This window comes from Cebus imitator, unplaced genomic scaffold, assembly GCF_001604975.1.
Source record: "Cebus imitator isolate Cc_AM_T3 unplaced genomic scaffold, Cebus_imitator-1.0 Scaffold111, whole genome shotgun sequence".
Lineage (NCBI taxonomy): Eukaryota > Metazoa > Chordata > Mammalia > Primates > Cebidae > Cebus > Cebus imitator.
In genome coordinates this window covers 4,564,783-4,591,578 of record NW_016107426.1, presented here as the reverse complement: position 1 = coordinate 4,591,578, position 26,796 = coordinate 4,564,783, and the positions used below count along the sequence as shown (strand labels likewise).

General features: G+C 47.6%; 1 protein-coding gene and 1 long non-coding RNA gene across 3 annotated transcripts in view; both read right to left on the bottom strand.

The window, feature by feature from the left end:
* Positions 1–14,972, bottom strand: part of LOC119472652 — a 19,345-nt gene extending 4,373 nt beyond the window's left edge. Inside the window, exon 1 of one of the 2 annotated variants that reach the window (XR_005201815.1) lies at positions 14,869–14,972. This is a non-coding gene — a long non-coding RNA (uncharacterized LOC119472652). Of the gene's footprint in view, positions 1–11,386; positions 11,539–14,868 lie in introns of those variants that run through there. The other variant, XR_005201814.1, reaches the window with a different exon arrangement.
* Positions 14,973–23,884: 8,912 nt separating this feature from the next.
* SOX2 (SRY-box transcription factor 2) lies at positions 23,885–26,515 on the bottom strand. The gene has a single exon (XM_017538441.2). It carries the CDS (start codon positions 25,988–25,990, stop codon positions 25,028–25,030), a length of 963 nt encoding a protein of 320 aa, XP_017393930.1. The 5' UTR covers positions 25,991–26,515; the 3' UTR covers positions 23,885–25,027.
* Between the last annotated feature and the right edge of the window lie 281 nt (positions 26,516–26,796).

Below are 26,796 nucleotides of genomic sequence, written 5' to 3'. Positions count from 1 at the left end.
ATTTGTAGTAGAGACAGGGCTTCTCCATGTTGGCCAGGTTGGTCTCGAACTCTCGTCCCCAAGTGCTCCACCCGCCTCGGTCTCCCAAAGTGCTGGGATTACCCGCCTGAGCCACTGAGCCCCGCCTTGTAATAGTATGCTCTTATTAGTGCATTTCTAGTGCTGTCTCGGAGTTCCCTTTCTCACTTGTCATGGCATTCGGAGAAAGATCACGATTTAATTATAAAAAATTTGCTAGGGGGCCCCAAGGGAGAGAAAGGTAGGGGATGAGAATCTGAGAAGAGAAGGAAAAGTATTAGGCATGCCGTGGACCAATCGGTGACTATCCAGGGAAGGAGGTGGGTGTTCAGAAAGACAGTTACATGTGATTAACAGGTGAAGGCAAGGGCAGTCAGGTAGTCCTTAACTCCCACTTGGGATTTCAGAGAAATGCCGTTTCCTTTCCATAGGTTCAAGAGGGTATTAGTTAAAGGAGGCATATTTTGGTACTAATCACATGTTAAATTTTGGGAGCAGGGAATGAAGAACTCCTCTGAGGGGGGGTCTGAAGAGCATTTGCTTGGCACCCCTCAGAATGTGCGGATGAGGCTCAGCTACCTAGGCTGTACTTTTCCATTTCTCAAAACATTTTAGTTGTCTTGCCTTGGATCAGTGGAAGACTTCTCCAACCAAAGGAAAAAGAGGTGTTAAGGGAAGCTTCTTGGTAGAAGGGAACTTTCAGATATACAAATGTCTTTCTTGTTATTTAGACAGAGTCTCACTCTGTCGCCCAGGCTGGAGTGCAGTGGCACGATCTTGGCTCACTGTAACCTCCATCTCCCGGGTTCAAGTGATTCTCTTGCCTTGGCCTCCTGAGTAGCTGGGATTACAGGCACATGCCATCACGCCCAGCTAATTTTTGTATTTTTAGTAGAGATAGGGTTTCACCATGTTGGTCAGGCTGGTCTTGAACTCCTGACCTCAAGTGATCCACCTGTCTCTGCCTCCCAAATGTATGCGATTACAGGCATGAGCCACTACACTGATTCTATTTTTCTTTTTAGAATCAAGGTTGATAAGTTGGAGAGCTGAGCAGAAAAAAGAAAGTGAGGAATTGCTTGGCAGCGCGGTGGATAATGCTTGTAATCCCAACATTTTGGGAAGCTGAGGTGGGCAGATCATGAGGTCAGGAGGTCAAGACCATCCTGGCCAACATGGTGAAACCCCATCTCCACTAAAAATACAAAAATTAGCTGAGTGCGGTGGCCAATGCCTGGAGTCCCAGCTACTCAGGCGGCTGAGGCAGGAGAATCGTTTGAACCCAGGAGGCGGAGGCTGCAGTGAGCCAAGATCATGCCACTGCACAGCCTGGGCGACAGAGCGAGACTCCATCTCAAAAAANAAAAAAAAAAAAAAAAAAAAAAAAGCAAGTGGGGAATTATGGGATTAAAGTATGAGAACTTTCCCCTTGGTTTGTACTTGGGCTCCACCCAGGACTAGAAAGGCCGTGCGCAAGGGGCCACGCTGATTCAGAGCTACGGGCCCTGCCCACTTCTTGGCCCACCTTAAAGGTTTTCCAGAGCTGTTCCTGCAGTGTCCATTCTAGACCCTCCCCACAGGACTACTGTGAGAAGGGCAGAGTCTGGGGCAATCTGACCAGGGCCTACTCACTGCCAAACCGCTGCCACCGGAAAGGAGGCCCACCCTTTTGGCCTCCTTCATAGGCTAAAGACAGAATCTTTGAAACTGAATTTTAATGATTGTCAGAAGATAAGAGTGAGACATAGCAGCGGCTCTGAAGCACCCGCCCCAGCTGCCCTATCCAAGGCACAGGCCTGCTTTTTGACCACCATCTTCCCCCACCCACAAGGAGAGGAAGGGAAGAGGAGGGACAAAAGGGAAAACGTTTCACCTTGGGGGGCGCTGATTCAGGACCTGCATCCGCAAACAGAAAACTAAAAGCAGGCTGGGAGCGGGGGCTCATGCCTGTAATCCCAGCACTTTGGATCATGAGGTCAGGAGTTCAAGATCAGCCTGGCCAAGAAGGTGAAACCCTGTCTCCACTAAAAAAACATAAAAATTAGCAGGGCATTGGTGTCACACACCTGTAATCCCAGCTACTCGGGAGGCAGAGGTAGAGAATTGCTTTAACCTGGGAGGCGGAGGTTGCAGTGGGCCGAGATCATGGCACTGAGCTCCAGCCTGGGCAACAGAGCGAGACTCTGTCTCAAAACAAAAGAAAACAAACAAACAAAAACCTAAAAGCAAACAAAACAAAACAAAAAACTTGTGACTTCAGAGTCTCAGTCCCAGTTTGCCCAAGTAAATTGCAGGCCCAAGACATGAACGTTTGTGAAGGATGAGGGGGTGGTTGGGCAGAATGTGGAGGCCCCTACTTCTTACACATCGTCACTCACCAGGGAAAGCGAAGCCACAGTCTAGACAAGGCCTGTGAATGGCCCCAGGGAGAGCGGGAGAGTTTGTAGGAGGAACCAGTTTCTGGATCCAAATGGCCTGTGCTTTGGGGTGACTGCAGTCAGATGAATGCTCCGTTTCCTTCTGTCTGCCTGGTTGTGTCTAAATGAAAAGCAGGCCACAGGATAATGCTCCCCCATCCCCAGTTTTCTAATCCCAAAACTCAAGTGCCTGAGAGGGAAACTTCACAAAAAAGTGATTGCCAGCAACAAATTCAGGCTGACAAATTGTCGATAATCGCCCCTTCGACATGCTGGATGACTTCTGGGCAATAAATAAGCAGATGCAAGAAGAGCTGCTGGCTGGGTGGGCAAGGTGCAGGCCAGGGCCGCGCTGCAGTTTTCCCGCTGGGACCCCCACAGGGAGCGCGTTCGGTGTGGGGACGGGGGCGCCTGCTTGCCTGCTCGCTGTGCCCCCTTCTTCCTGTCACTCACACACCGCACAGAGGAGCTTCTCTCTTTCCTCTCCTCCAGTTAACCCTCTGGGTGTGTGTGGCTGCGGTCTCAGGCACCCTTGATCTACCGTCACATTACCCAGGTTTGCTTTGGATTGAAATCCTGGGCCCCTGGAACGTATTGGGCATCTAGTTACTTCCGTATACCTGTATGTATTCTGTGACGGATGAATAAAGAATTGACACTCAACATAAAGCTAGTATTTTTACCTGTGAATGCATTTGAAAAATGCAGGCACGTTCCGTCATTTAAGAACTTAAGACGCATCTGAAGGAGATCTCTCAAGGTGTTTGCAGGTTAGTGCTCCTGTAATCACCCACCTCTGCTGCTCCTCAGCACATGCGGTCACGAGAGTGTTCTTGGATTCCTCTGCCCTGTTTTAGACTCACTCCGTGCTTTAAATTTAGGAGCAATTTTAAACACATACATGGATTAAGTATGCATTTATTATATGAGATATGATTTCTTGCATAGTTTACAAATCCAGTTACCCGATCATAAGGCTTCGAATTAAATTATTAGTCAAAGCCCTCCTAGGAGTTTGATTTAGCTACAGAAGTTTGGGCTCAAGATTTAGTTTACTCTTCCACTTTCCCTAACTTGAATTTTGATTTCTGCATTGAAATACAACACAGCACTTGAATTAAGGGTCTCCTTGTTAAACTGGAGGCTTTTCTAATTTCTCCGAACTCTATAAATGAACTGCATTGTCACATAATCGATAGGAAAATCTCAGCTGTCACAGATCTTAAGCAACCCTCTGCCACGGAAATAACACGATCTGGCATTTCTGAGTTTGCAAATGTGCTGTTTGGATGACATGAGACCAGAACTACCCAGACAGCCTTAAATATTGTTGTCTCCAAGAACAGCGGAGGACTGACCTGCTGAGAACGACTGAAATAATTCGAACAGGGTTTTCTCCTGGTTAGAGACCAGGTGCTCCTTTTTTTCTTCCATAAGTAAGTAACACAAGATCTGGCATATTGGGATCTGGGATTCGCAGCTGTTTCTAAGCTCAACTAAGTTTGCTGCCATACAGTTTATATCAGAATTTCAAATTAAGTGTTTTCTTCTCCAAACCAATAAGCAATTCAGGCTTGGATTTTAGAGTCAAAGTCTGAAACTAAATGCCCCAAAATCTCAAAACCTGTCCTTTGAAGCTTTGAAGCTTTAGGACAGGTTGATTATTCCCATCAACATGAGCAGGGTTTCTGCAGTAGGTAAATCCTTCAGCTCAAAACAAATAGAATGGCATCTGATCATGAATAACATGAACCCATAAAACTACAGCAAGCCGTTCCTCTGCCTCAGTGCCCCTGTTTCTTGCTGAACTCTCAGCATCGTGCCACACACAAATGCTGCCATGTCACAGGAGAGCACGAGGAAGATCTATCCTTTCCTGTATCCTCTCCACTGTTATCCACTGCTCTTAAACTAATGACGTGTTTCACCCAGGGCATTTTTTAAGGTGTTACTGGGTGGCCCTACCCTAAACTCTACCCCACTTGGTAGATTAGCTCATGTAATAAATACCTTATTTCAGAAGAACCTTGCTAAAAATGCTTATGACCTTGTCATACTATGAATCATTTACATACCAAATGTAAAAATATTCTCTGATTTATGAATTTGCTCTGTCAGAGAGTTTGTGTATTAAATATTACGGTTGGCTACACTTTGCCTGCGGGGGCCCATCTAGACAAAGAAAGGCGCTGGAGGGGAATCAGATGGTAGCAACCTAAGTGACATAGATTCAGTTTATAACTTCAAAGCATGGGTGTGTAAAACTTTTCTGAAACTAAGGCTGTTGGAGGCTGCATCCGCTACATCTACCATCGGTAAGATCTTTGGGCTGAATCAAGAAACACCACCTCAATTAGTTCAACTGTCATCAGGGATCCCCTGCATCAGGCCGGGTATTTTGCTTCTATTCAACTCTGGAAGAAAATGGGACAACTTGGACTAATACAAAAAGCCAACATTTCAAACTGGCTTCATTTCTCAAGATCTTAGAAGCCCCCAACCCATTGAGTCTATTTTTTTGGCAACCTTGTTCTAGCTTCAAACTCTCCCATTAACACACAGGAGAGTTTATCCATGATCATAGTCCACAGGCTTCTCCATAGCAGTTAGGCGACATTTGGGGACTATGTCATGCCAAAGAGGCCCAAACCTATCCAGGACCCAAGTTCTTTACTTCTGAAGCAGCTGTCACTTGTGGAGGTGGAGCAGGGAAAGTAAGAACGAGGCACATAATGGGCAGGCTGGGAGTTGACCTCCGATTATCCATCAAGGAGAGACGGGTGCTGAAAACGTTCTCTTCTTGGATGCTTGATCAGTGTGTGAATTTGCCTCGTTTACAATTAAGGGTAATGACTAAACCCTATTCTAGTCTTTTTTTTTTTTTTTTTTTTTTTTTTTTTTTTTTTTTTTTTTTTTTTTTTTTTTTTTTTTTTTTTTTTTTTTAAGGAAGAGTCCAGCTCTGTTGCCAAGGGTGGAGTGTAGTGGTATGATCTCGGCTCACGGCAACCTCTGCCTCCCGGGTTCAAGCGACTCTCCTGCCTCGGCTTCCTTAGTAGTTAGGATTACAGGAGTTCACCACAACGCCTGGCTAATTTTTTGTATTTTTAGTAGAGATGGAGTTTCACCATGTTGGCCAGGCTGGTCTCGAACTCCTGACCTTGTGATCCGCCTGCCTCAGCCTCCCCAAGTGCTGGGATTACAGGCGCATGAGTCATCAGACCTGGCCTCCATCCTAGTCTTAGACACTGAAGAGTTGTATTTAATTTTTGTTAATGGGCTGTATTAAGCTATCTTGTCCTTGATTTCCAAGATATAAATCACATAAGGTCAATACTGCAAGTTTGATGATTTGCCTGCATTCTTAATCACGTAGCACAGAGACATGAAGCACTGAATATAAGTGATGTACTGACAATTCCAGCATATATGGCTCCAATATTTTAGGTTCAGGCCGGGCACAGTGGCTCACATCTTAGTCTCAGCACTTTGGGAGGTTGAGGTGGGCAAATCTTGAGGTCAGGAGTTCAAGATCAACCTGGCCAACATAGTGAAACCCCGTCTCCAGTAAAAATACAAAGATTAGCCTGGCATGGTAGTGCACCTGTAGTCCCAGCTACTCAGGAGGCTGAGGCAGGAAAATCACCTGAACCCAGGAGGCAGAGGTTGCAGTGAGCCGAGATCACGCCACTGCACTCCGGCCTGGCAAGAGAGCGAGACTCCACCTCAAAAAAAAAAAAAAAAAATGCCGGGCATGTTGGCTCACGCGTGTAATCCAAGCACTTTGGAGGCCAAGGCAGGCGGATCACCTGAGGTCGGGAGTTCAAGACCAGCCTGACCAACATGGTGAAACCCCGACTTAAAAAAATAATAATAATAAATAAAAATAAAATTTAAAAAAAGGTTGATTTCTTTACATACTTGCCCACACTTCTCTCTCCTCTACTCCCAACAGGAAATGTTTCTTTCTCTGACCCTCTGTAGTCCAACCTTAACAGTACAGAAACCATGAGCTGAAGATAACTGCTTGCCTGCAGTACTATTTATGAAACATTCTCTTTTTTTCTTTCCCTAGGTATCTAGCCCAAAGGATTGAGCAATGTGCTCTGCTGCTACTCCACTAGGTCTGAGAGAAAAGGTGGAGGCTGCAAGAGCATCTTAACCCTTGCAATGGCCTAGCCAGCAGCATCCGTTTAGTTATCTAGTTCCCTGAGCTCATTCTCAGTTTCATTTTACAAACATACCTAGATCTATATTTATCTGTTTCAATGGCCTCCAGTGTTTCTCAGGAGCACTGTACCACTAGCATGGCATGGTAGTTCACGCCGGTAATCCCAGCACTTTGGGAGGCCGAGATGGGCAGATCACCTGAGGTCAGGAGTTCGAGACCAGCCTGTCCAACATGGAGAGACCCTATCTCTAAAATTAATAATAATAATAATAATAATAATAAATTAGCCAGGTGTTGTGGCAGGTGCCTGTAATCCCAGTTACTCAGGAGGCTGAGGCAGGAAGATCACTTCTACCCGGGAAGCAGAGGTTGCAGTGAGCCAAGACCATGCCATTGCACTCCAGCCTAGGCAACAAGAGCGAAACTCTATCTCAGAAAAAAAAAAAAAAAAAGAGCACTGTGCTACCAATCCTGGCACATGAGTCTCTTCTATCTAACGTGTCCTTACACAAAGCATTATAAAAACCCCATTTCCAACCTTGCAATATACCCTTACTACAGCAATCATGGCATTAGCATAACAAGTACAAAATTCCAAGGTAGTACTTGGGTTACAGATCTAAAATCCTTCTGGTTCCATCCGATCTGTGTGGACATGCGGTGCTGCCCTTCTGAAACTAAGGTATGGGTCAGTGGATCTCTTGCACGAAGGAAGGTCTGCTGGGTGAAGTTTGTCCTCAGGGACTCAAAGTCAGAGTTGGAACATTTCTTAAAGAACCAAGATACGTCCATCTCCTTTTTTCCTTCTTCTCTGTTTCCTTGGCCACCAAGGAAACATGTCTTGAAAGATATTCTTCCACAGGTGTTTCATTAGACATGTGCAAATATCAGGACTTATCTCATCGGCGCTATAAGCACTTTTTGGTCTTTCTGCTGGGGGATGGAGTTTGGGACATTTTACTTCTATCAGCCCTGCCATTTGTAGAAGTGCATATTAGTTGCAACTCTGCTGAGGCAGAATTGGTGGTGGTGGTAGAGGTCAGTGGGGTTGAGATGTATTCAGATGTTAATTTACACCTGAAAAGACAGAATGTAGTTACCCACTTGGGGGTGACTTGAGTTTCTGTTGAATACCAGCTGTGAGTGCTTCCTTGTGAAAGATGAAAGTTGAAATTGAGGGAACAAGTAGTCTAAAAGTTATGGGAACAGGAAGAAGAGAAGGAGCAGGGACAACCTTGATGAGCAAAACAAAATATATTTAGCCATCAGCCGTAAATCTATTTTCAACTTTTCCTTCTCAGTGAAGGTTTACGATATAACAGAAGATGGTAATTTCCACCTTACTAAATATTTGGAGATTGTGGAATCCGAAAGTGTTGGTGTGAAATAAACATGAAGAATTCGCCTCACTTTTCTGCCATTTGGATGGGTTTTCTTGCTTCACATAGTCTGTTTAACAACGGCTATCCACCTTGCTTAATGGAATCCCTAAGTACCCCAGGAGTAACTAAGAAAGAAAAACCTTCTACATTCCGACACTCCCTTTAACCTCAAATGACAGTAAAGCGCTCATTCAGACCCCAAGGCCACACTGAAGCATTAATTAGGCTGATGAAATCCATCGAAATGTATGGATTCAGCATAATCAAGTTTCTACCACAGACTATGGTTAAGGAATACGTGAGCAGCTGGGAGAAAAGAAAGTACTGTTAGAGTTAAGTCATGCATGTAATTGAGTATATTTAACATAACCATTTTAATGATCAGTGATTAAAAGTGCATCTTACTTAAATGGTAGATCCTCTGCAATTTGTTCATATCAACTCGATAATGTTCTCAAGAGGAAAAAGTAGGGACACAAATTTCTAAACAAGATCTTGTTTGAGTTTGGGGGAAAAAAGCAGGAAAGTGAACTAGAAAGAAAATTGTGGCTTTTGCATGCAGACAGCTACATGAGCGTGATATCAATTAATCACTGTTTTAGGCATCTTCTGTGCTCAGTTCATACAAAGTATTAGGAATATATAATAAGTGATTTTGTTATTCCTCAAAAAGAATGTATTTTTCCCTAAAGATGCTTTCTCTGTTTGACAATATTTTTTTAAGGGGGCTGGGGGGCGCTGCTCAAATCCTGTTGATTTTAAGAGCTTCTCTTAAGATCCTGGTAAGTTCACATTTCCAATTCTTCTTCCAACCTGTTGGGTTGGCTTATCTTAGTGGAACTTGCCTCTGTGAAGATAACAGTGGGAAGAAGAGCAGGCATCACAAGGAGAAAGATGCACCCACATATGATAGACCAAGAGCGCAAACAGTTCAGAAACCCACCAAGGGGAAATTAGCTGTTCAAATCAGCGAGGGGCCTGAACCAAAAGCCCACGCGTCCAGAGGCAGAGTCTGCTCTCCTCTATTCACTCGGACCTGGCCAGATAAATGGAGTCATTGTGGAGCCAAGCACAAGCCAGCCCCACTCCTTTTGTTGTATTTTCTCAGCTTTTGTGCTCAAAACACGCAAATAACCGATTACTTTGCCCAGGAAAGAATCGAAGGAGAGAGGAAGATCTCTATCTACAACTACAAGTGTGTAAATCACACAATATCCACACATCCATGCAGGCGCTACTGAAAGTGAGGGCTTAGGAGGGACACCCAGCTCCCAAAAGTTGCTTCATAGGGTTCTTTTTATCTCCCTTCACCCCCGCCCCCACTCCTATAGAGAGACACATCTATTCTCCCGCTCAAAGTAGGGTTGAAGAGCGGCAGGCACATCTTGAACGTCTGGGAGTTGCACTGAAACTTTTACAAACCTGAGACAGAAAGGAAGCCACAAGCACGTAAAAGTATGTTGGCACATACTATTATTCTGCTTGCTGCAAACAAAACAAAAATGTCTCAAGGGAAAATTCATTTGATGCCTTTCTTTTCACCCAGAAGCATGTCTTCTTTGGCTTGGAGGGACAGCTCTTGGGAAATCAGGTCTCTCAAGGAGCACTCCCGCCCCCAATGCATAGTCTATAAATATAGTGGAAGAGCCATGCCAGGGGTAGTAAGTGCAGGAGAATCTGGAGTCTTGAAAGCATCTTTTTCTTCTGGCTATGGTGGCACTTAAATGATAATGCGGGCAATGGAGCTGGGAGATTTATATCTTTTGGAAAGTAGGGCGAGCCAGATGGTAATAGCGTCATTAACACACAAACTTGGGATGTGCAAGTGAAGCTTGAAATTGAGAAAGAGATCGGGAGAACAAAGGGGGCTGCTGTTGAAAGGCTACCCCTCTTCTGCCGGCCAAAGCTAAGAGCCCCTTGGTACCGGGGTCTGCTGCTGCCCAGAACTGGATAATAAACGACAGCTTTCCCCTCCCCTGTTGTGACTTAGAAAGCACCAAGAAAACTTTTGCAATAGGCAAGTTCGGCACTTATTTATGTGTAACCCTTTGTAGTCTGAAGTGGCAGGAATGGGCCTTTAAGCCCACTGCACTTCCAACCCCACCCCTTACCCCAGTCCGATAAGCCCTGGCAATTGTTGACATTTATTTTATGAAATCAAAGTGCCGCTTGTTGTATGTTTCAGACAAAAGTTCATTTCCCTCCCCTTATGTAAACACTCTAAGTAAATATTAAAGGTTGAACAGCACTACATTTTCGTTTTGGTGACGGGGGTTGGTGTGAAGGTGTTGAGGAGAGTTAAACTCTGGTTTTACTCTGCAAAGCTTTAACCTTATTCAGAGAGAAGAGAGAAGGCATTAAGACAAGATTAACAATGGCGTTGGTAATAATAATGCATGTTTATAATAAATACCCATGCAAACCTCTATAAACAAGCAAGGAGGTCTGAAATTAAAGAAAACGAAATTAATAACGTTCTCCTTTTTAGTAACACAATGTATGTAGGTAGGTACATGCAAACACACACATACATATACACACACATATGTATATGGTTTCTAGGAAGACAGCAAGGGTAACTAACGGTCATTAAGTGTCTCCTGGCTTGAGTGGTGCCTGTTAGCGGCTAAAAGTTGACAATGTCTAAACTAAAGTCGAACGTTTTTCTTTTTATTCTTAAAAAATAAAAATACTGGAGCTCTTTTTAAAAGCCCGGAGGACTTACCCTCAGGGATTATTCAGAGAAAAACTGAGAGTGGCCGTTCGTCACAGGCAATTGTAAAGGGTTTCAAAGGGCCGATCAAACGCTGGCCAGAGTAATCGACATTCAAGCCGGGATGGCGGTGTTCCGGCACACACCTGCGGGGTGTTTGCTGTCGGGGCCCTCTCCGAGCCACAAATCATCATTAAAGCGAGCTGCTTAAGCTGCTCCCCGGCTTCTAGACAAGAGTGACTTGGGACAGTTCGCTTTGATATTGCTGCAGCTGGCCGCTGACACGCAAGCTATTTCGGAGTTCGGGCCAGAGCCCCCCATCCTAATGCGTTTCGCGAAGTAAGAAGGTTGGGGGGATGGGGGTCGGGGGCGCGAGCGACTGCAAAGGTGGGTCTCTTTCACCCATTTCCAGAGCAGAGTCACCGCAAACGCGGTGGGAAACCGGTTAGATCCGCCGAGACACGCCCTGGACCTCCAGGGAGGGCTCGCCCCAAACTTTTTCCTACAACTTTCAAGCGACCCTCAGTTTCCCTCCTTCCCGCGCGACGCGCCCACACTGGGCTCCGCGCCCTCCCTGGAGTTCGAACCCGCCGTGTTAGTCCCCGTTTGGAACTTTCACTTTTGGTTCGTGCGTTTGCGGTGATCCCCCTCGGGTGGGCACTGTGCCCGCCCCGCTCGCCGCCCTCACCTCGAGGGGAGGGAGAGCAACCGGGGCTGGGCCTCTGTCCGCGGCCGCCGGGCGCCACCCGCGCGGGACCCTCCGGAGGGGGCGGGGCGGGGGAGGAACCGGCCGCGGCGGTGCTCAGATCCGCGCTCGGAGAGGACGCGGCGGCCCGCGTTCTGCTCCCACCGCGAGCGCTTCCGTTCGGATCCGGAGTGGAGGTGTCTGCGCCGTGCAAGACGCAGCAGCACAGTGGCGTCAGGATAAAAAAAAAAAAAAAAAAGGGCGCGCGATGCGGGAGGCGCAAATATGGAAATTAACTCATTAGGAAGGGGTGTGGCCACCGCGAACCCCCTCCTCCGTCCCGTCCTTTCCCCCTCGCCGCCACCGTCCCGGCTGGCGAGATGCGAGATTACAAACAAACAAGCAGAGCAGGAGCTGACGCCGCAGTCCCGGATCAAACACGCTCCGGATCATTCGCTCCGCTCAGCGCAGCCGCCAGACCTGAGGCTCCGCGCCGGCTCCGGCGTCCGCGGCTCTGAAACGCTGGGCGCGCGGCGGCCTTTCGAAGGCACAGCACGTGGCCCTGACGCCCCGTTTGTATACGTTTTCAAACATCAGACAAACGCTTCCACCAAGACCGGAGCCGTCTGAGGGCGGCCGCTGAGCCCAGGGGTCCTCCCCTAGATGCTGTTTGGAGAGGAGGAGGGGGTGGGGGTCTTTTGGGGAGAAAGACAAGAAGCCAACAAAACCAACTAGAAAGTGACGTCCCAGAGCTCCTGGCCCAGGGGCTTTTCCTGGGGCGCCGCTAGAGCCTGGAGGGGGTCGGAGCTTTCCAGCCCCGGGTTGTGATATTATTAACCAGAGACCAGGTTACCAAGATTGAGGGCGAGGAGGTTGGAGAACCTAGTGTGCAAAATTATATGCCGAAATAAAATGTTTCAGTGGGAGCAGGGGGGTAAAAGAACACGCAAAGCCTCTCAACCCCCCCAATCCCCCAGACCCCCCCCCAGCTGCCCTGCCCCTGTGTCCTCAAAGCCTGCCTCTGTGCAGGACTGAGGGAAAAATGGCACTTTTATGGTTTTCCTTCCTGCGTGGCTCGCCTCCCCGTCCCTGCTCCCTGCCTGGCGCTCCCCCAGCTGCGGGCCCCTTGGAGGAAGGCTGCCCAGTCCCCTCGTCTCCCGCTGCCTGCAGGCCACAGAGCCTCAAAGCACGCATTGTCCAGCGGGGCGGGGAGGCCACAGACCCATGGAGAAGAATAACACTGCGCCCAACTCCTGTTAGGGAAAGTTTCCCAAATGCACTCCTTGTGGTGGGAGGGGGCGGGGGGATACATTTTGAAAATCCTCTGTCTTCTCCAATTCTTCGCCCTCTCCCGACACTTTTTAGGTCCTTAGAAAGAGACAGAGAGTGGACCCAGAAGAAGCTGGAAGGTGGCATGGGCCGAAAATGTGAACATGACTCTAGTGAAACAGCCAATGTGATGGTTTTTAAACGCAGGTGGGAAGAGAGAAGGGGGATGTCTTTTCCCAGTTCTAGTTGGGGGACAGCTGCATGGCCAGTGCGCTGGGGGCTTCGGGAAGACTGGCCCACGAGGGCGCGTGTGCAGGCAACGCATTTTGCACCTCCTGTTTATCTTAGAAACTGGGCGGAGGGGGGTGGGTGGGGAGCGATTGTTCGGCCTCCCGACAGGCAGAAGTTGAATAAAATGGAGAGGCGGGCACACGCAAAAACAAAAACTGCTGCAGGCTCGGAGCCTTTCTCCTTGACCCGAATTCCAAATGCTGGGGGCTCTTCATTTGCAAAGGACTCGGATGTCTGAAGACCCCAGAGACAGCGGTCCTCCAGTGACGGCAAAAGCCGCGATAGAGACCGTTAGAACTGAGGCTTTGGGGGCAAATGTAATTAATCTTTCATTGGAGCAGCGGGGACCCATTCCTTCCAAGCGTTGTGTCTACATTGTAGTTCTCTGAGTTTCGTGTGCTCTTCCAGGCGTTTGCAAAAGAATGGCAAAACTCTGCCGGAAACAAGTATATTCCCAGACAGTGCGATAGTGAATCTGTTTTTAAAATCAAATCAAAACAAAGTAAGACAAAAGAAAGAAAGAAAGAAAGCCTCAGGCCTGTGGTCTTAGTGTCCAACCACCAAAATGAGGGAGGGGCGAGTAAGAGGTTGTGGCTATTTGGAGTCGCGCTAATTTGGTGTGTGGACTTAATGCCTTAACGCTAAATCGGCAATATAAAGGGCTAAAGAGCAAGCCCGATAAAAGCTCTAATTACTACTGGAAACTTTAGGTGGTTGCTAGGATCTGAGGACCACCACTACCACACACACAAAAAAACAACCCTCCAATAGAGTGTTTGGACTGCGTATATGGGGGTGGGGGTAGAACTTGTAGAGGCGAATAGTACCCACATCTGCTGGAACTTCCATATCTAAGCTGTTCATTTACGGGAGCCAACTTATGAAATCTCCACAATTAGATCTTCATTGTTCTTCCTCCACAACACTGTCTAGAAAGAAAAGGTCTTCTCGGTCGGGGCCAATCCAACGAAGCGTTTGACGTTATTAAATAATAAAGCGATTGTGATTTACATTGTTGTTCAGAAAAAAAGGCCAATTATCCACTGTTATGTTGCCATAAAGATCATATTAACTCGAATTAGTAATCAAACAATATGCGAGCGTTTAAAAAAGTACAGCCGAACTGGGTGACAGCTACGTCTTCACTTTCACCCGCATCCCAGCGCCGGCAGCGGGAGCGAAAGAGGCAGACGCCGCAGACCCGAAAGGAGGGAAAGAGCCGCAAAGTGGTGATTAACGGTCTCCAGTGTTAATTATTCTCAATTAATCCCAAACAGTACAAAGCCTCCCTGGTTCCCTGCGAGTTCCCTGGTTCCGATGCTCTGAGAATTGTGCCTGTCTGGGAGGGGTTTCTAAGAACTCCGGAGGAGGCCATTTCCACGCAGGTGTATCTGTGAGCACAGGGGCTAGGGGTGCAGGTGTGTGCGCAAGGGTCGTGGGTGGGGTGTGAGTGTGAGGCTCACTACCTTTCCCGGAGCCTGGCGGGCACCCCGAGGTGGGCAAGGCCCGCAGCATCTTCAGGACCCTGGCGCATCTTGCGTCTTCTCTACTCAAATCACCCTCTCTCGTCCTCTGTTATTATTAGGTTTATAACTCGTTGCCCACTTAAATTTGTGCAGCCAACCAAGGAAATCTAAATAGGTTGGAGTCGCCCCATGGGTACAGAATGGAGGCTTTAATAAGAAAGATTAATTGTGGGTGTGTACCGGCCGGAAGACGCGTTAGCTATCAAGTGGCGGCTGGCTGTGGGTGGAGGGGCGGGAGACGCCTCTTCTAGGCCTAGTCTTTAGTAGGCGCCGTGGGCATACGCTAACGCGGGCCACCCGGCGACTCGTGGTAGTCACGGGCTTGCGAAGGGCTCCGCAGCACTCTGACCATCTTTTCCTGTGCTAGTTGAGGGTTTAAGGAACTTGTCCCTTACTTACCCTGCACATCACATCTTCCAGCCCTGCGCCCCGCGCCGCCAGGCCCCGCTTTCCTGGTGCCATGCCGGAGGGAGGGGTGTCGTGGCCGCAGTCCTAGGAGGCCTGTATATCCCCGCCCCACCTACTGAACATTATTTAGGCAAATGGTTGAAACGTTTTGCTCCTGGAGCTAGAATGTTGATATTTTGTTTGTTGAGTGACGAAGCATGGGTATGTGCATGTGTTTTTTAAATACACGCACGTAAGGAAGTAGGGAGGAATTTTACTGGGTGAGTGCTTCAGCAAGCCAAGGCACAGGGGAGAGAGTCAGCCAGCGACAGGGCGGCGGGGTCTCTCCAGGCGCGGGGGGCACTGAGGGAGCTGTCCCCACCTGCGTGGCCTTTCCCTCGCTCCTCCCTCTTTCAGCTAAAACCTTCAGAGCCGGGACTAAGAAGTGGCGAAGTGGGTGGTGGCAGACAGGAGCAGGGACTGTGTCGGGGCTGAAGGAACTGACTAGAAGAGTTTGTCTAGCAGTGTGCCCTCCTTGAGTAATTCCATCTAAAACGTGAGGCCCCAGGGCCTGGGCTTCAGCAAATGGAAAAGGAACTCTTGGAAGGTCCAATCCTTGCAAGCAGAGGGACAGCCAAAAGGTGGTCGCATCTTTGTTCAGAGTTTTAAAACAGTTGCTGCCTTTCCTTCCTAACCCTCTTCTTCCCAGTAAAACCAATTCAAAAGGGAGCAGAACTCCACTCCACAAGATTAATGTTCGTTCATTTGTAGGATTAACTCTCTTTGCGAAGCATAATAAAATACTAGAGGTGCTCTTACATTTAAATAAATACATAAAATTTACCCATTCTCTCCTTTCCTGTTTGATCTCTCTCGGGACACAGAAAACTGTGTCTTGGAACCTGAGAAGTCTTAGATGAACTTTTAACTCAGAGTTTTCAGATCATCTGGCGTTGCTGTGGGCATTGGCATTGGGAGAGAATGCAGGGGCCAGCTTACTTTTAATATCTATAGCTATACATTCTGGTCTGGAACTCACGATTAAAAATCTATTTGTTCCTCCCAGGGCTCCGCAGATTTCAATGTTGGTCATAGGAGCCACAAAATGTTCATTAAAGGAGCCTAACCAAGGCTACTGTATAGCCACTTTGTGAACTCAGAACTAAGGATGGGGGGAAAAGTATGAAAGTGTGAGTTGATGTCACGCTGGCTGTCAGTGTGTGGTCTATTGTGGAGAATGGTGCTTTTTGACTGAACAGAGGGAGCCCCCCTCCCCCCTTCCCCAGCTCTACTGCACCTGCACTGGATGAGGGAGTCCCTGCCATTCAGCCCATCGCAGACTGTTCAAACAGAAGACATCTCTGACAGCACTCAATTCATTACATTTCTTCCTGCTTTTCAAACCAACACACACACACACACACACACACACACACACACAAAATGAGTATTGCCAGCCAGTGACAGCCAAAAAAAAAAAAATCTTAAAATACTTTATATGCAGCTAATTTGGAAGCTCATACAACTAAACATGAAATATTTTGTATCCTTAACTCGAAAGGCTTCCTTGGAGGGGGAGGGGAGGGAATTACCTGATTTTTCCAATTGAGAATATATCTCCATAGTTTACATGGGGATAGTAAGTTTGTCGAAAGACAGTGTTAGCATGGGGCAGAAAGACGTTTCGATGAGAATAAAAGCAGAAATGTGCAAAGGGGAAAGCCTCTGATTTATCTCCGCTGATGAGCCTGTTGATATGCATTCATAATTTATGCTGGGGGAACCAGCTTGCTAATAGAGGTGGGGTACCCAAGAACCAGAAGTGGGCAGTGAGGGAAGTAAGAGTGGGCAGGAAGGGAAGCATTGAGGCTGAAGTGTAAGCTAAACATTTAAATCAATTTCTTAACAAGGCAGTCTTCCCCCATATGCTCAAGTTTATTTTGCCATCTTGGATTCCAAGATGTTTTTGCACCATTTCACAAAGCTGATGAGAGAGTGTTTAGAAAGCTGATGAGAGTGTGTTAGTCTAGTTTAACAGAAGTTGGGGTAAACAAACTCTCAAAGGGAAACTTGATTTTAAGATAGTTTCCTTGGAGGTGGGAGGAAGGGGAAATAGAGGACCTTGAGAAGAAGACAGGTTTGCCGCTTAGTATTCCAGACTGATTAAACTGTAATGTTATGCAATAACCCAGATTTGAGCTGTTAAGTGAGATAAAATCGACCTGGATGTGAGCTGATACTAAACTGACTGCATGCAAAATATTGGCTAATTCTCACTAAATCATTACTGTGTGAGATCCTGGACCAATATCAGAACATAAGGCCTATTTTCCAGGATCCTTTCCATTGGAAGGGCATTCAACAAATCAAATCGATTTGAGAGTTGGAAAGAAAACTTGTGAAGTGCGTCTCCCAGAAATGCCCAGGTGCTTTTCTCTCACAAATAATTTTATTCCACTTACACACATTCACTGACCAAATATCTTTCCTCTTATCTACAATTTAAATCACAGTTCAAAGCAATTATCTCAGCAATACATGACTCTAAAAAGATTACTAAAGGCGATTTAAATCACTGGGAATGGAAGGCAAAGAGAAAACAGAACTGGTGCAGCAATGGTAAGCCGGGAGCAACTGTCCTAGCTGTGGCTGGACACGAGAGGCAGAAAACTCTTCTAAGTCCGTTTCTTAAATCGCCGCAGAAACTTGCTCCCGGTTAAATAAAGCTATGGTGTACTTCGTCAAGGCTTTTGTTGAAATTTGTCGACCATCTAAAAACAAAATCATATAAACACAGCAGAAACAACTCACTCACAACCGCAACAAATTTTGGCTAGCAAACCAGATAACTTATACTTATGGGGAAGAAGGGCGCTCCTGTGGCGAGGGCTATGCACGTACTGAAGGCGATGGCTGCTTGTGTATGTGGTTATGTTCTGGGTTGGGGGGCGGGCAGGGGCCTCGGGAGCCTCCCAAACTGGAGCTCGGTCGTGGTGGTGGAGCCCGGCTGCTCTGGCCTCGCCCTGCGTGCGTTCGGATCGCCCTTTCTGGAACACTCGCACGAATCATTTCATCCCCGGGGCCCCGCAGGCCCTGACGTCACCAGGTGGGGGTGGGGGCGCAGTCCCGCTTCTGGCCTGGCCGCCAGCGATAAGGACCCTCGGGAAGAATTCTCCGCGCCTTATTTAATACAGTAATTATTTTTCTGCCTTCTGCGGGTGGGGGCGGCTCCTGCCCGGAATGCCAGGATCCCTCCCTCCAGGACGGTGCCCAGGGATGGCAAGTTTGCAAGATAACTTCCTGGGCAAACCTGAAGCCAGGGAGTGCACTGGGAAGTAAGCAGGGAAGTGTGAACAAGGCCAATTTCACTGCCCAGAGCCAGGAAGGAGAGAAGGGGCCCGCGTTTCCGTCTGTTCGCTGTGGTCTGACGTGAGAACTGCTTCCCTTCGCTAATTCGGCTGGACACTAAGAAAAGTCACACTTATCAGTTCAGCCTATTTTGCCAGGCACTGTGCAGTCACCTCTTCCAGGTAACTGTATGATTCCTGTCTCACTAACGGGAAAGTGAAGGGTCTGTAGCTCCCCATCACTACCCGCTCTAATCCGAAGGGGCCCAATATTCCAGGGATCCCAGATGGCTCCTGTGGCTTCCCCAGCCCTGCCAGTCCTCGGCCTCTAACCGGGAAGAACCACGTGAGATCACTCATACTGAGAGTTGGCCACAAACAGGGACAAAGAGCCCCTTGTGTAGACAATCTCTGATGTGCGTGGGAATCTGGGGCCCAGACACCATCTCCCGCGTCACGAGGTCAGCACGGAGAGGGCGTGGGTTGGGGCGCAGGAGGCAGAGGACTCTGGAGTGGCGGGGTCCCCAACGCCTCGGGAGACTTTCTAGACTTGTCTGACGCGGGTCCTTGCTTGAGAGGGAGGGAATGCGGCCGTTCGGGCAGAGCCGGGCGGGAGAGAACTGGAGCCCCACACGGCACCTGCTTGGGGCGCCCTGTGGGTGCCGTGACCCGGGCCGCGGTGACATCAGGTCCACCCGCCGGAGCTGGTCGGCTCCCGGCACTGGGCACCCGGCGCACCCCAGGGCAGCCCGCGGGAGGCCGGCGCGCTCACAGCCCGGAGCCGAGCCCCGGACCGAAGCTGGGAGAGGGAGGCAAATGAGAGTTCAAAGCGCCGAACTCTGCAGAAAACTGCACCTTTCCTCTGTACACGCAGGCAGACCGGGGTAATAAAACGAAGGACACCTCCCGCTTTCCAATCACCTGACACTTCTTTGCAAAGTAGAACAAGCATCTCAAGTTCAAACGCCTAGGTGCAGCAAATATCTTTGCATTCCGAAATGAGAGGAAATTCTATTTGCTTTAGGAGAGAAACTGAGCACAGAGCTCAGGGAATCAGAAATAGCACCTTTATACCAAAGTGTGAAATAAAATCCATCTGGAATCGGAATAGAGACAAGAATCTTAGACCTATCTTCATGCTCCACCCTTCCAAAGAGAAATCCCCTTAGTCAAAATAAGAAAGTCAAGTCCATTATTTTCTAAAGGCCACAGAAGCAAAACAGACAAACTGAAAACAAGAATCATAAAACTGGACAGTGCAGCTAGCAGGGAGAGAGGAGGTTACAAGACTCCCTTGGTGGTAACAGATGTCAGGTTTCCAGGAACGTTTTAATAGAAAATAGCCATGAAAGACACTAAACTAATTCTCTGGCTTGGGCAACTTTCCTGTCTTTAGAAAGCTCCTTCCACAGCTTTTCTTACCCTAGAACTCCGGAAGCTATGTCCATTTGGACTTTATCCATATTTTCACAGCAAAGTCAGAGTTTCTGCCCCTTCTTCCTTCTTTAAGGGATTCACCTCATAGGTGAAGTCCTTAGAGAAATCCACCCAGCCCTCTTCCAATTTAGGTCAAAAAAAGACAGCAAAGCAAAGAAATAAATTAACCCTTATCTCCCACCCTCCTTGCGGCCCGCAAAGCAGCCTTAGCTTCTGGAGCAAGAAAATGCGGCAGAAAAAAAAAAAAAAAAAAAAAAAACAGAGAATGAGATGCAAATTATTTTAAGGCAGTAATGTGGGTGAGGGGTTGTCCCCTGGGGAATATGAACTGAAGTCTGTGCTAAAGCTCAGGGCAAAGGAAACTCCTTCCACAAAGAAAAATATGAGGATCTGTTTTTCAAAATTCTCCAAGAGCAAGAAATAAAACGCGGCTGGGCGTGATGAAAAGTTATCTTAATTATGAGAGATAGATAAATAAATAAATAAGCAGCGTCAATCAGCAGGTGATCAAACCATAGTGAAACTTCAATCTCAGAGCAGTTAGCTATAAACTGTTAGCAGTTGAAAAGTAAACCTCTTGCACACAAAGGCACTGTTTAATTTTCGTCTTGTAATGGTTCTAAATGAAGACCCCATCACCACGCAGTTAAGCAGTATTTCTTGTCCCCCTGAGGCGCTGATCAGTTCTTTTTAATGTGAGAAAACTGGCAGCTCCAAACCCGTCAATGGAGCTCCCACAACAAAAGTTCTGAAAAGCTGAATGAATTGGGTTTGTAATTACTCTTCCCACCCCCCCTCGCAGCTTATCTCTTATTCATTCAATTTATATTATTGTCAAGGAGTCTTACCCTCAAAATCTTTCCCTTACCATTTTACCTAGGGCCACGGAGGAACTTGTGACATGGCAGAAATGGAACCCTGGCCCCCCCACTGCACCTTGCAGCGTTCAGACCAATAGGTGAGGAGAGAAGGAGGGACTACCTTGTACCCCAGTTGACTCTGAGACGACTAGAACCTAGAGTACTCAGCTCATGGAACCTTCCACTTTCAAACTTGCATTTTATTGGCAAACAGGAATGTGTATCCTGTCTACATTCAGGGCCTGCCTGGGTCTCTGAATCCCTGCGACATTTCTCCTAGAAAAGGCAGAGGCTGTACACGAACACCCTTCCCTTTTGCCCCATATTGCAAATCCCTAAAATACCTTGCCAGACATGAAGTGGATATTAAGATAAATTATTATGTTGTTTTTTTTCTTTTAAACAAAAAACAGTCAGTGAAATAGAAAAGGAGACTATAATTCTGTGGCCCCCCACCCCCGCCAGCCCAAGAAAAGGTTCTATGAAAAAGTCAGCTTTAGAATGCCATGTGTATTTCAATCCAAGGTGTTGCTGATGGAGAAGATTCTCCTGAGATTTTCCTACTGTAAGAATGTGTCGATTTCTAGAAATAAGTACAGCTATTACGACCAAATCTACTAGCAGTCTAAATAATTAATTGAAGCGTTGCTCTTTGACCCTTGAAAAGTCCAGTAGGGACACGTTTATAGCAGTAATACCTCCGAATGAGCCCTTGTCAAATATTCATTTAGTGGCTAATGTGAGCCATTTTCCCCTGGGATGGTCTGTAATACCAGCTTCCCAGCATTGGCAAGAAACCTTGCTAATCTACTACAGCTCAGCAAAATATTTTAACGCTCTTTATTTAAAGTATGCGGGAAGGGGGGCAGGTGGTTTGGGGAGAGAAAGAAATTGCAGAAAGGACAGACTATAATCTCACCCTTTTGCACATTTCTGTGTATAAGGTTAACAAAACATTTAAATTCACCCTATTTGACTGGAAATTGAGTGCTTTCATTGAGCAGAATAGTATCCCAAAAATAAAAACAAAAACTAAACACTCAACAACTATGTTCAGCACCATGAGATAACCATCTCTGGGCAATTTTATGGGTTTACTCTCCTTGACCATCACATTATTATTAAAATATTATATGTTCAATATTAATCTAGCCAAGAAATCACATATCTCAGGGAACCATTTAATTTAATCAAATGAATGATGGCACAAGATATGTATCATTTCCCTCAGATGTAGCTTATCAAAAGCATTTATATTTGCAAACAAAATATTTTGACTTTCATTTTTCAACTATTTGGTTTGGAATAAGAGGGAACGGGAGTTCTCCTGTTTTATGCAGACAGTGACAATTATTCAAAGCTAGTACTACTTTCCAAAATATTGTGCTCCCTTTCCTTTTGCAAAATATTCGAACCCGAGCATTTTGCCATAAAGTTGCTTTTTAGACCAGCCCTGTGGACAGTTTTTTTTTTTTTTTTTTTTTTTTTTAATGAGAGGTAAGTGCAGTGCAATTACTCTAAACTTCTATACGTATTTCTAATATATTTCTATTTTAAAAATATATAAGCTATATAGTTGACTGCCTCAAATTCCGGGAATATCCTCCCCACTCCCCCAGCATGATCATTTGGATCTTTATTCAAAGTTTCTTTTATTCGTATGTGTGAGCAAGAACTGGCGAATGTGCTCATTACCACGTGAATAATCCGTATATGCATTACAATGGCTGGCCAGGCCGGGGGAAATTCTTTTAGAGTCTCTGCATTAATTAGGGGGGAAAATGCCTAGCTTAGAATTAGGACCTGGAATAATAATTGTCCCTTCCCAGTACAAGGTTACCCTAAAAATGAGGATTAAAAAAGTAATAAATAAAAAACAGTACATATCCAAAACATAGCACTCTAGAAAAAATAGAAAGTACAGAAAATATGAGAGACCCCCGCTTCAGCCCAGAACTAACATTGGCAACACCACGAGAAAGGAGCACTTTCTTGGAAATGAGAAAATGCAAGCCCACGGGATGAGCCAGCTTGGTGGCCGCAGCAGGTACTTCACTCAGGGCTGGGAGACGCTGCCGCATTCCAACTCCTCCAAAGTTGTAGCAAGTTGAGGCGACAAGCTCTTGAAATTGTGGGAAGCAAACCCGTGCTCTTAAGAGTGCCCGACTGTTGGTTCCTGGTCCCCGTGGGTGGGGGAAGATGAGCGAAGCCAGTAGTAAATAAAGTAGAAAAGTCCCTGACTAGGTAACATCATCCGGCTGGCCCAGAGCAAGGGTGGGCTGTGAAGCAGAAGCATCGCTAAATCAAAGACCACGGCGATGGCCCAACTTTTCCACTCCCACTGAGGACAACTATGGCCTTTCTTTACCTTTCCTAGGGCAAAACACACACACACACACCCCAAATCCAATCGTGTTTCCCCACCCCTTTCCCCTCCCCCACGTCTCCACTGCTGTAGTAAAACATTGTTAACAGATCAAAAGCATAATCATCTCCAAATGTGATTAGACAGGACAAAGTAAAATATCTACCTCAGAGTTGACTGTTTTCTTCTTTAATATGGCTGTTGCCTGGCTTCTCTTTTGCTTGTTATCAGCTGTAGAGATTATCCGATTTGGGGCTACAGGCTTGGACCCGCGCTGCCAATTTAAGAAATGGAATTCAGGGAGGGAGGGAGAGAGAGGGGAAAAAAGAAAATAAATAATAAAACTATGTTGATGATAAGCCGGGGCGTTTTGCAAGATGTTCTTTTCCTTCCCTCGCCCCCGAACAGGAAAACGTAGAGGAGAAAGTTTATGAAGTCAAGGAACAAAGAAAGCAAACCACTTGTTTCCTCCCAGACAATAGCAGGGCCAGAGTCTCCAAACACCCACCCAGCAGATGAGCACTTTGCATGTCTAGTTTGCAATTATTCTGACACAAGAAGCATCATTTTTCCCTATAGCCAGGTTTCAAAGGGCCATTGTGCTGTGAAGAAAATGAAAACAAAACCAGCCAACCTGGTTCTGATTTGGCTCAATACCCCATCTGCTAAACTACATGAAAAATTTCAGAATTGGATCCTTTCTGGCAACAAGTGGCATAAATCAGTTTTCAGTATAAGTCCCCATCATGCTTATTCATGCTGCTTAGAGAAGGAGGGGGCGGATTTACAATATATGTCTCTAGTTTCTATTTTAGAAATGACAAAATTTTCAAATTTTCCAGTACTTATTATTCATCCAGCCGTTTCCTTTTCGCAGTTAACATTAGCACATGACGCTGGACTAGTAACACCGAGGTTTTTTGGTCTTTTGCTTTGTCGGCTGAGCACAGTAAGATAATTCCCCGAGAAGTTATGTATAATCACTGTGTTAACCAAATAAATGAAAGACTCGAGAATAATTTCAGTGTCCATATTTCAAAAATTTATTTATCTCAAACTGTGCATAATGGAGTAAAAACTTAAGTTGAAAATGTACCTGTTATAAGGATGGTATTAGTTCAAATATATACATGGATTCTCGGCAGACTGATTCAAATAATACAGAGCCGAATCTTTTAAAATACAACTACGGAAAATAAAGGGGGAAAAACCTTAAAATATCACAATAAATTTACAGTAATATTACAAACCATAAGAAAATATTTCAAACACAGTAATTTCATGTTTTCTTTTTTATCTGAACAAAATGGAAAGTTGGGATTGAACAAAAGCTATTATAAATTACCAACGATGTCAACCTGCATGGCCATTTTTGCTTTTAACAGTAAGTTATAAAATTTAGTACAATCTAAAACTTTTGCCCTTTTAAACAAGACCACAGAGATGGTTTGCCAGTACTTATTCTAATTTTTTTCTTTTGTACAATTTTTAATTAAAATGTCCAAATTTTAATAATTTTCTTTTCTCCACGTTTGCAACTGTCCTAAATTTCAGCTGCAGAATCAAAATTCAACAGGAAGCCTCTCCTTGAAAAATATTGGCAAATTCTCAGCTTATAAACAATGGACATTTTGATTGCCATGTTTATCTCGATAAATACTGTACAAAAGTTGCTTGCAAATATTAAAACATTTTTTTCGTCGCTTGGAGACTAGCTCTAAATATTATTGGTAAAGACTTTTGCAAACTTCCTGCAAAGCTCCTACCGTACCACTAGAACTTTTAAAAAGTTTTTCGTAGCTTTCCTTCCTCCAGATCTATACAAGGTCCATTCCCCCGCCCTCCCCACCCCTCCCCCCCGGTTTTCTCTGTACAAAAATAAGTCCCCAAAAAGAAGTCCAGGATCTATCTCATAAAAGTTTTCTTGTCGGCATCGCAGTTTTTGCGTGAGTGTGGATGGGATCGGTGTTCTCTTTCGCAGCTGTCATTTGCTGTGGCTGATGAGATTCTTCTCCTATTTTTTTTTTTTTTTTCTCCTTTTTCTTTTCGAGCATACCGGGCTTTCTCCACGCTGTTTCCAACTCTCCTCTTTGCACCCCTCCCACTGATGCCCCTCGCTCCTGCCGGAGAAGGCCTCCCCCGTCCAGTCCGCGGTCCGGCCCTCACATGTGCGAGAGCGGCAGTGTGCCGTTGATGGCCGTGCCGGGCACCGGGCCGCTCTGGTAGTGCTGGGACATGTGCAGTCTGCTGGGCGCGGCGGGCTCCGGCACCTCGGCGCCGGGGAGGTACATGCTGATCATGTCCCGGAGGTCCCCGGCCTGGCAGGGCGCCCTGGAGTGCGAGGAAGAGGTCACCACGGGCGGGCTGGAGCTCGCCTCCGACTTGACCACCGAGCCCATGGAGCCCAGCGCCATGCCGGGCGTGCCCTGCTGCGAGTAGGACATGCTGTAGGTGGGCGAGCCGTTCATGTAGGTCTGCGAGCTGGTCATGGAGTTGTACTGCAGCGCGCTCACGTCGTAGCGGTGCATGGGCTGCATCTGCGCCGCGCCGTGCGCGTTCAGGCCCGGGTGCTGCGGGTAGCCCAGCTGCTCCTGCATCATGCTGTAGCTGCCGTTGCTCCAGCCGTTCATGTGCGCGTAGCTGTCCATGCGCTGGTTCACGCCCGCGCCCAGGCCGGCGCCCACCCCGACCCCGCCGGCCATGCCGTTGCCGCCGGGCGCCAGCAGCCCGCCGGGCAGCGTGTACTTATCCTTCTTCATGAGCGTCTTGGTTTTCCGCCGGGGCCGGTACTTGTAATCCGGGTGCTCCTTCATGTGCAGCGCGCGCAGCCGCTTGGCCTCGTCGATGAACGGCCGCTTCTCCGTCTCGGACAGCAGCTTCCACTCGGCGCCCAGGCGCTTGCTGATCTCCGAGTTGTGCATCTTGGGGTTCTCCTGGGCCATCTTGCGCCGCTGCCCGCGGGACCACACCATGAAGGCGTTCATGGGCCGCTTGACGCGGTCGGGGCTGTTCTTCTGGTTGCCGCCCGCCGCCGCCGCCGCCGCCGCGGTGGGGTTGCCGCCGCCGCCCCCCGAAGTCTGCTGCGGGCCCGGCGGCTTCAGCTCCGTCTCCATCATGTTGTACATGCGGGCGCTGTGCGCGGGCCCGGCCCGCCGGCGGCCGCCGACCCTCCTCGGCCCGGCCGGGACTTTGGGGGGCCCGCGGGCGGGGGGGGCGGAGGAGGGGAGGCGGGCGGGGGTGCCGGGAGCGCGGGGCTCCGCGAGGCGAAGCAGGCGAGGAACAATTTGGGGGCAAAAAAGCGAGCGAGGCAGAGACCGGAATCAGGATCAAAAAAAAACCACCGCGCGTTCCCTCCTCCTCCGGCCGGAGCCGCCGCCGCCGCCGAGGATTGTTATGGTTATTTTTTGGAAAGGCTTAAGCCCGGGGCTCAAACTTCGCTCCTTTCTTTCTCCTCTTCTTTCTCCCGGTCCCCGTCTTAAAGAGGCAGCAAACTACTTTCCCCCTTTTGCAAACACTCTCTTCTCTGCCTTGACAACTCCTGATACTTTTTTGAACAAGTTAATAGACAACCGTCCATGTGACGGGGGCTGTCAGGGAATAAATGGGTTCGCGGCGACCAATCAGCGCGCGGCGGCTCCTCCACTCGGCCCGGCCTCGCCGCCGGGTTTTGCATGAAAGGGGGCGGGGCCTCGGGGCCGCGGCGCGGGGGGGGGCGGAGGAGAGGAGGGGAGGGGAGGGCGCGGGGCGGGGGCGGGGGAGGGGAGGCGGCTCCGGGCCGGCCTGCCAGCCGCCGAGGAACCTTTGTATCCCCCTCGCAGCAACAGGTCACGCCACACGCCTTTTCGAAGGAAGTGGGTACACAGCACCAAGGCTGCGTGGGCTTTCTCGCTTTTAAACTTAGCACTGATTTACTTTTTGGTGCGGGGTGCCG

Excerpts from the sequence above, each read along its gene's own strand:
- SOX2 (XM_017538441.2), bottom strand. The coding sequence starts at position 25,990 with ATGTACAACATGATGGAGACGGAGCTGAAGCCGCCGGGCCCGCAGCAG.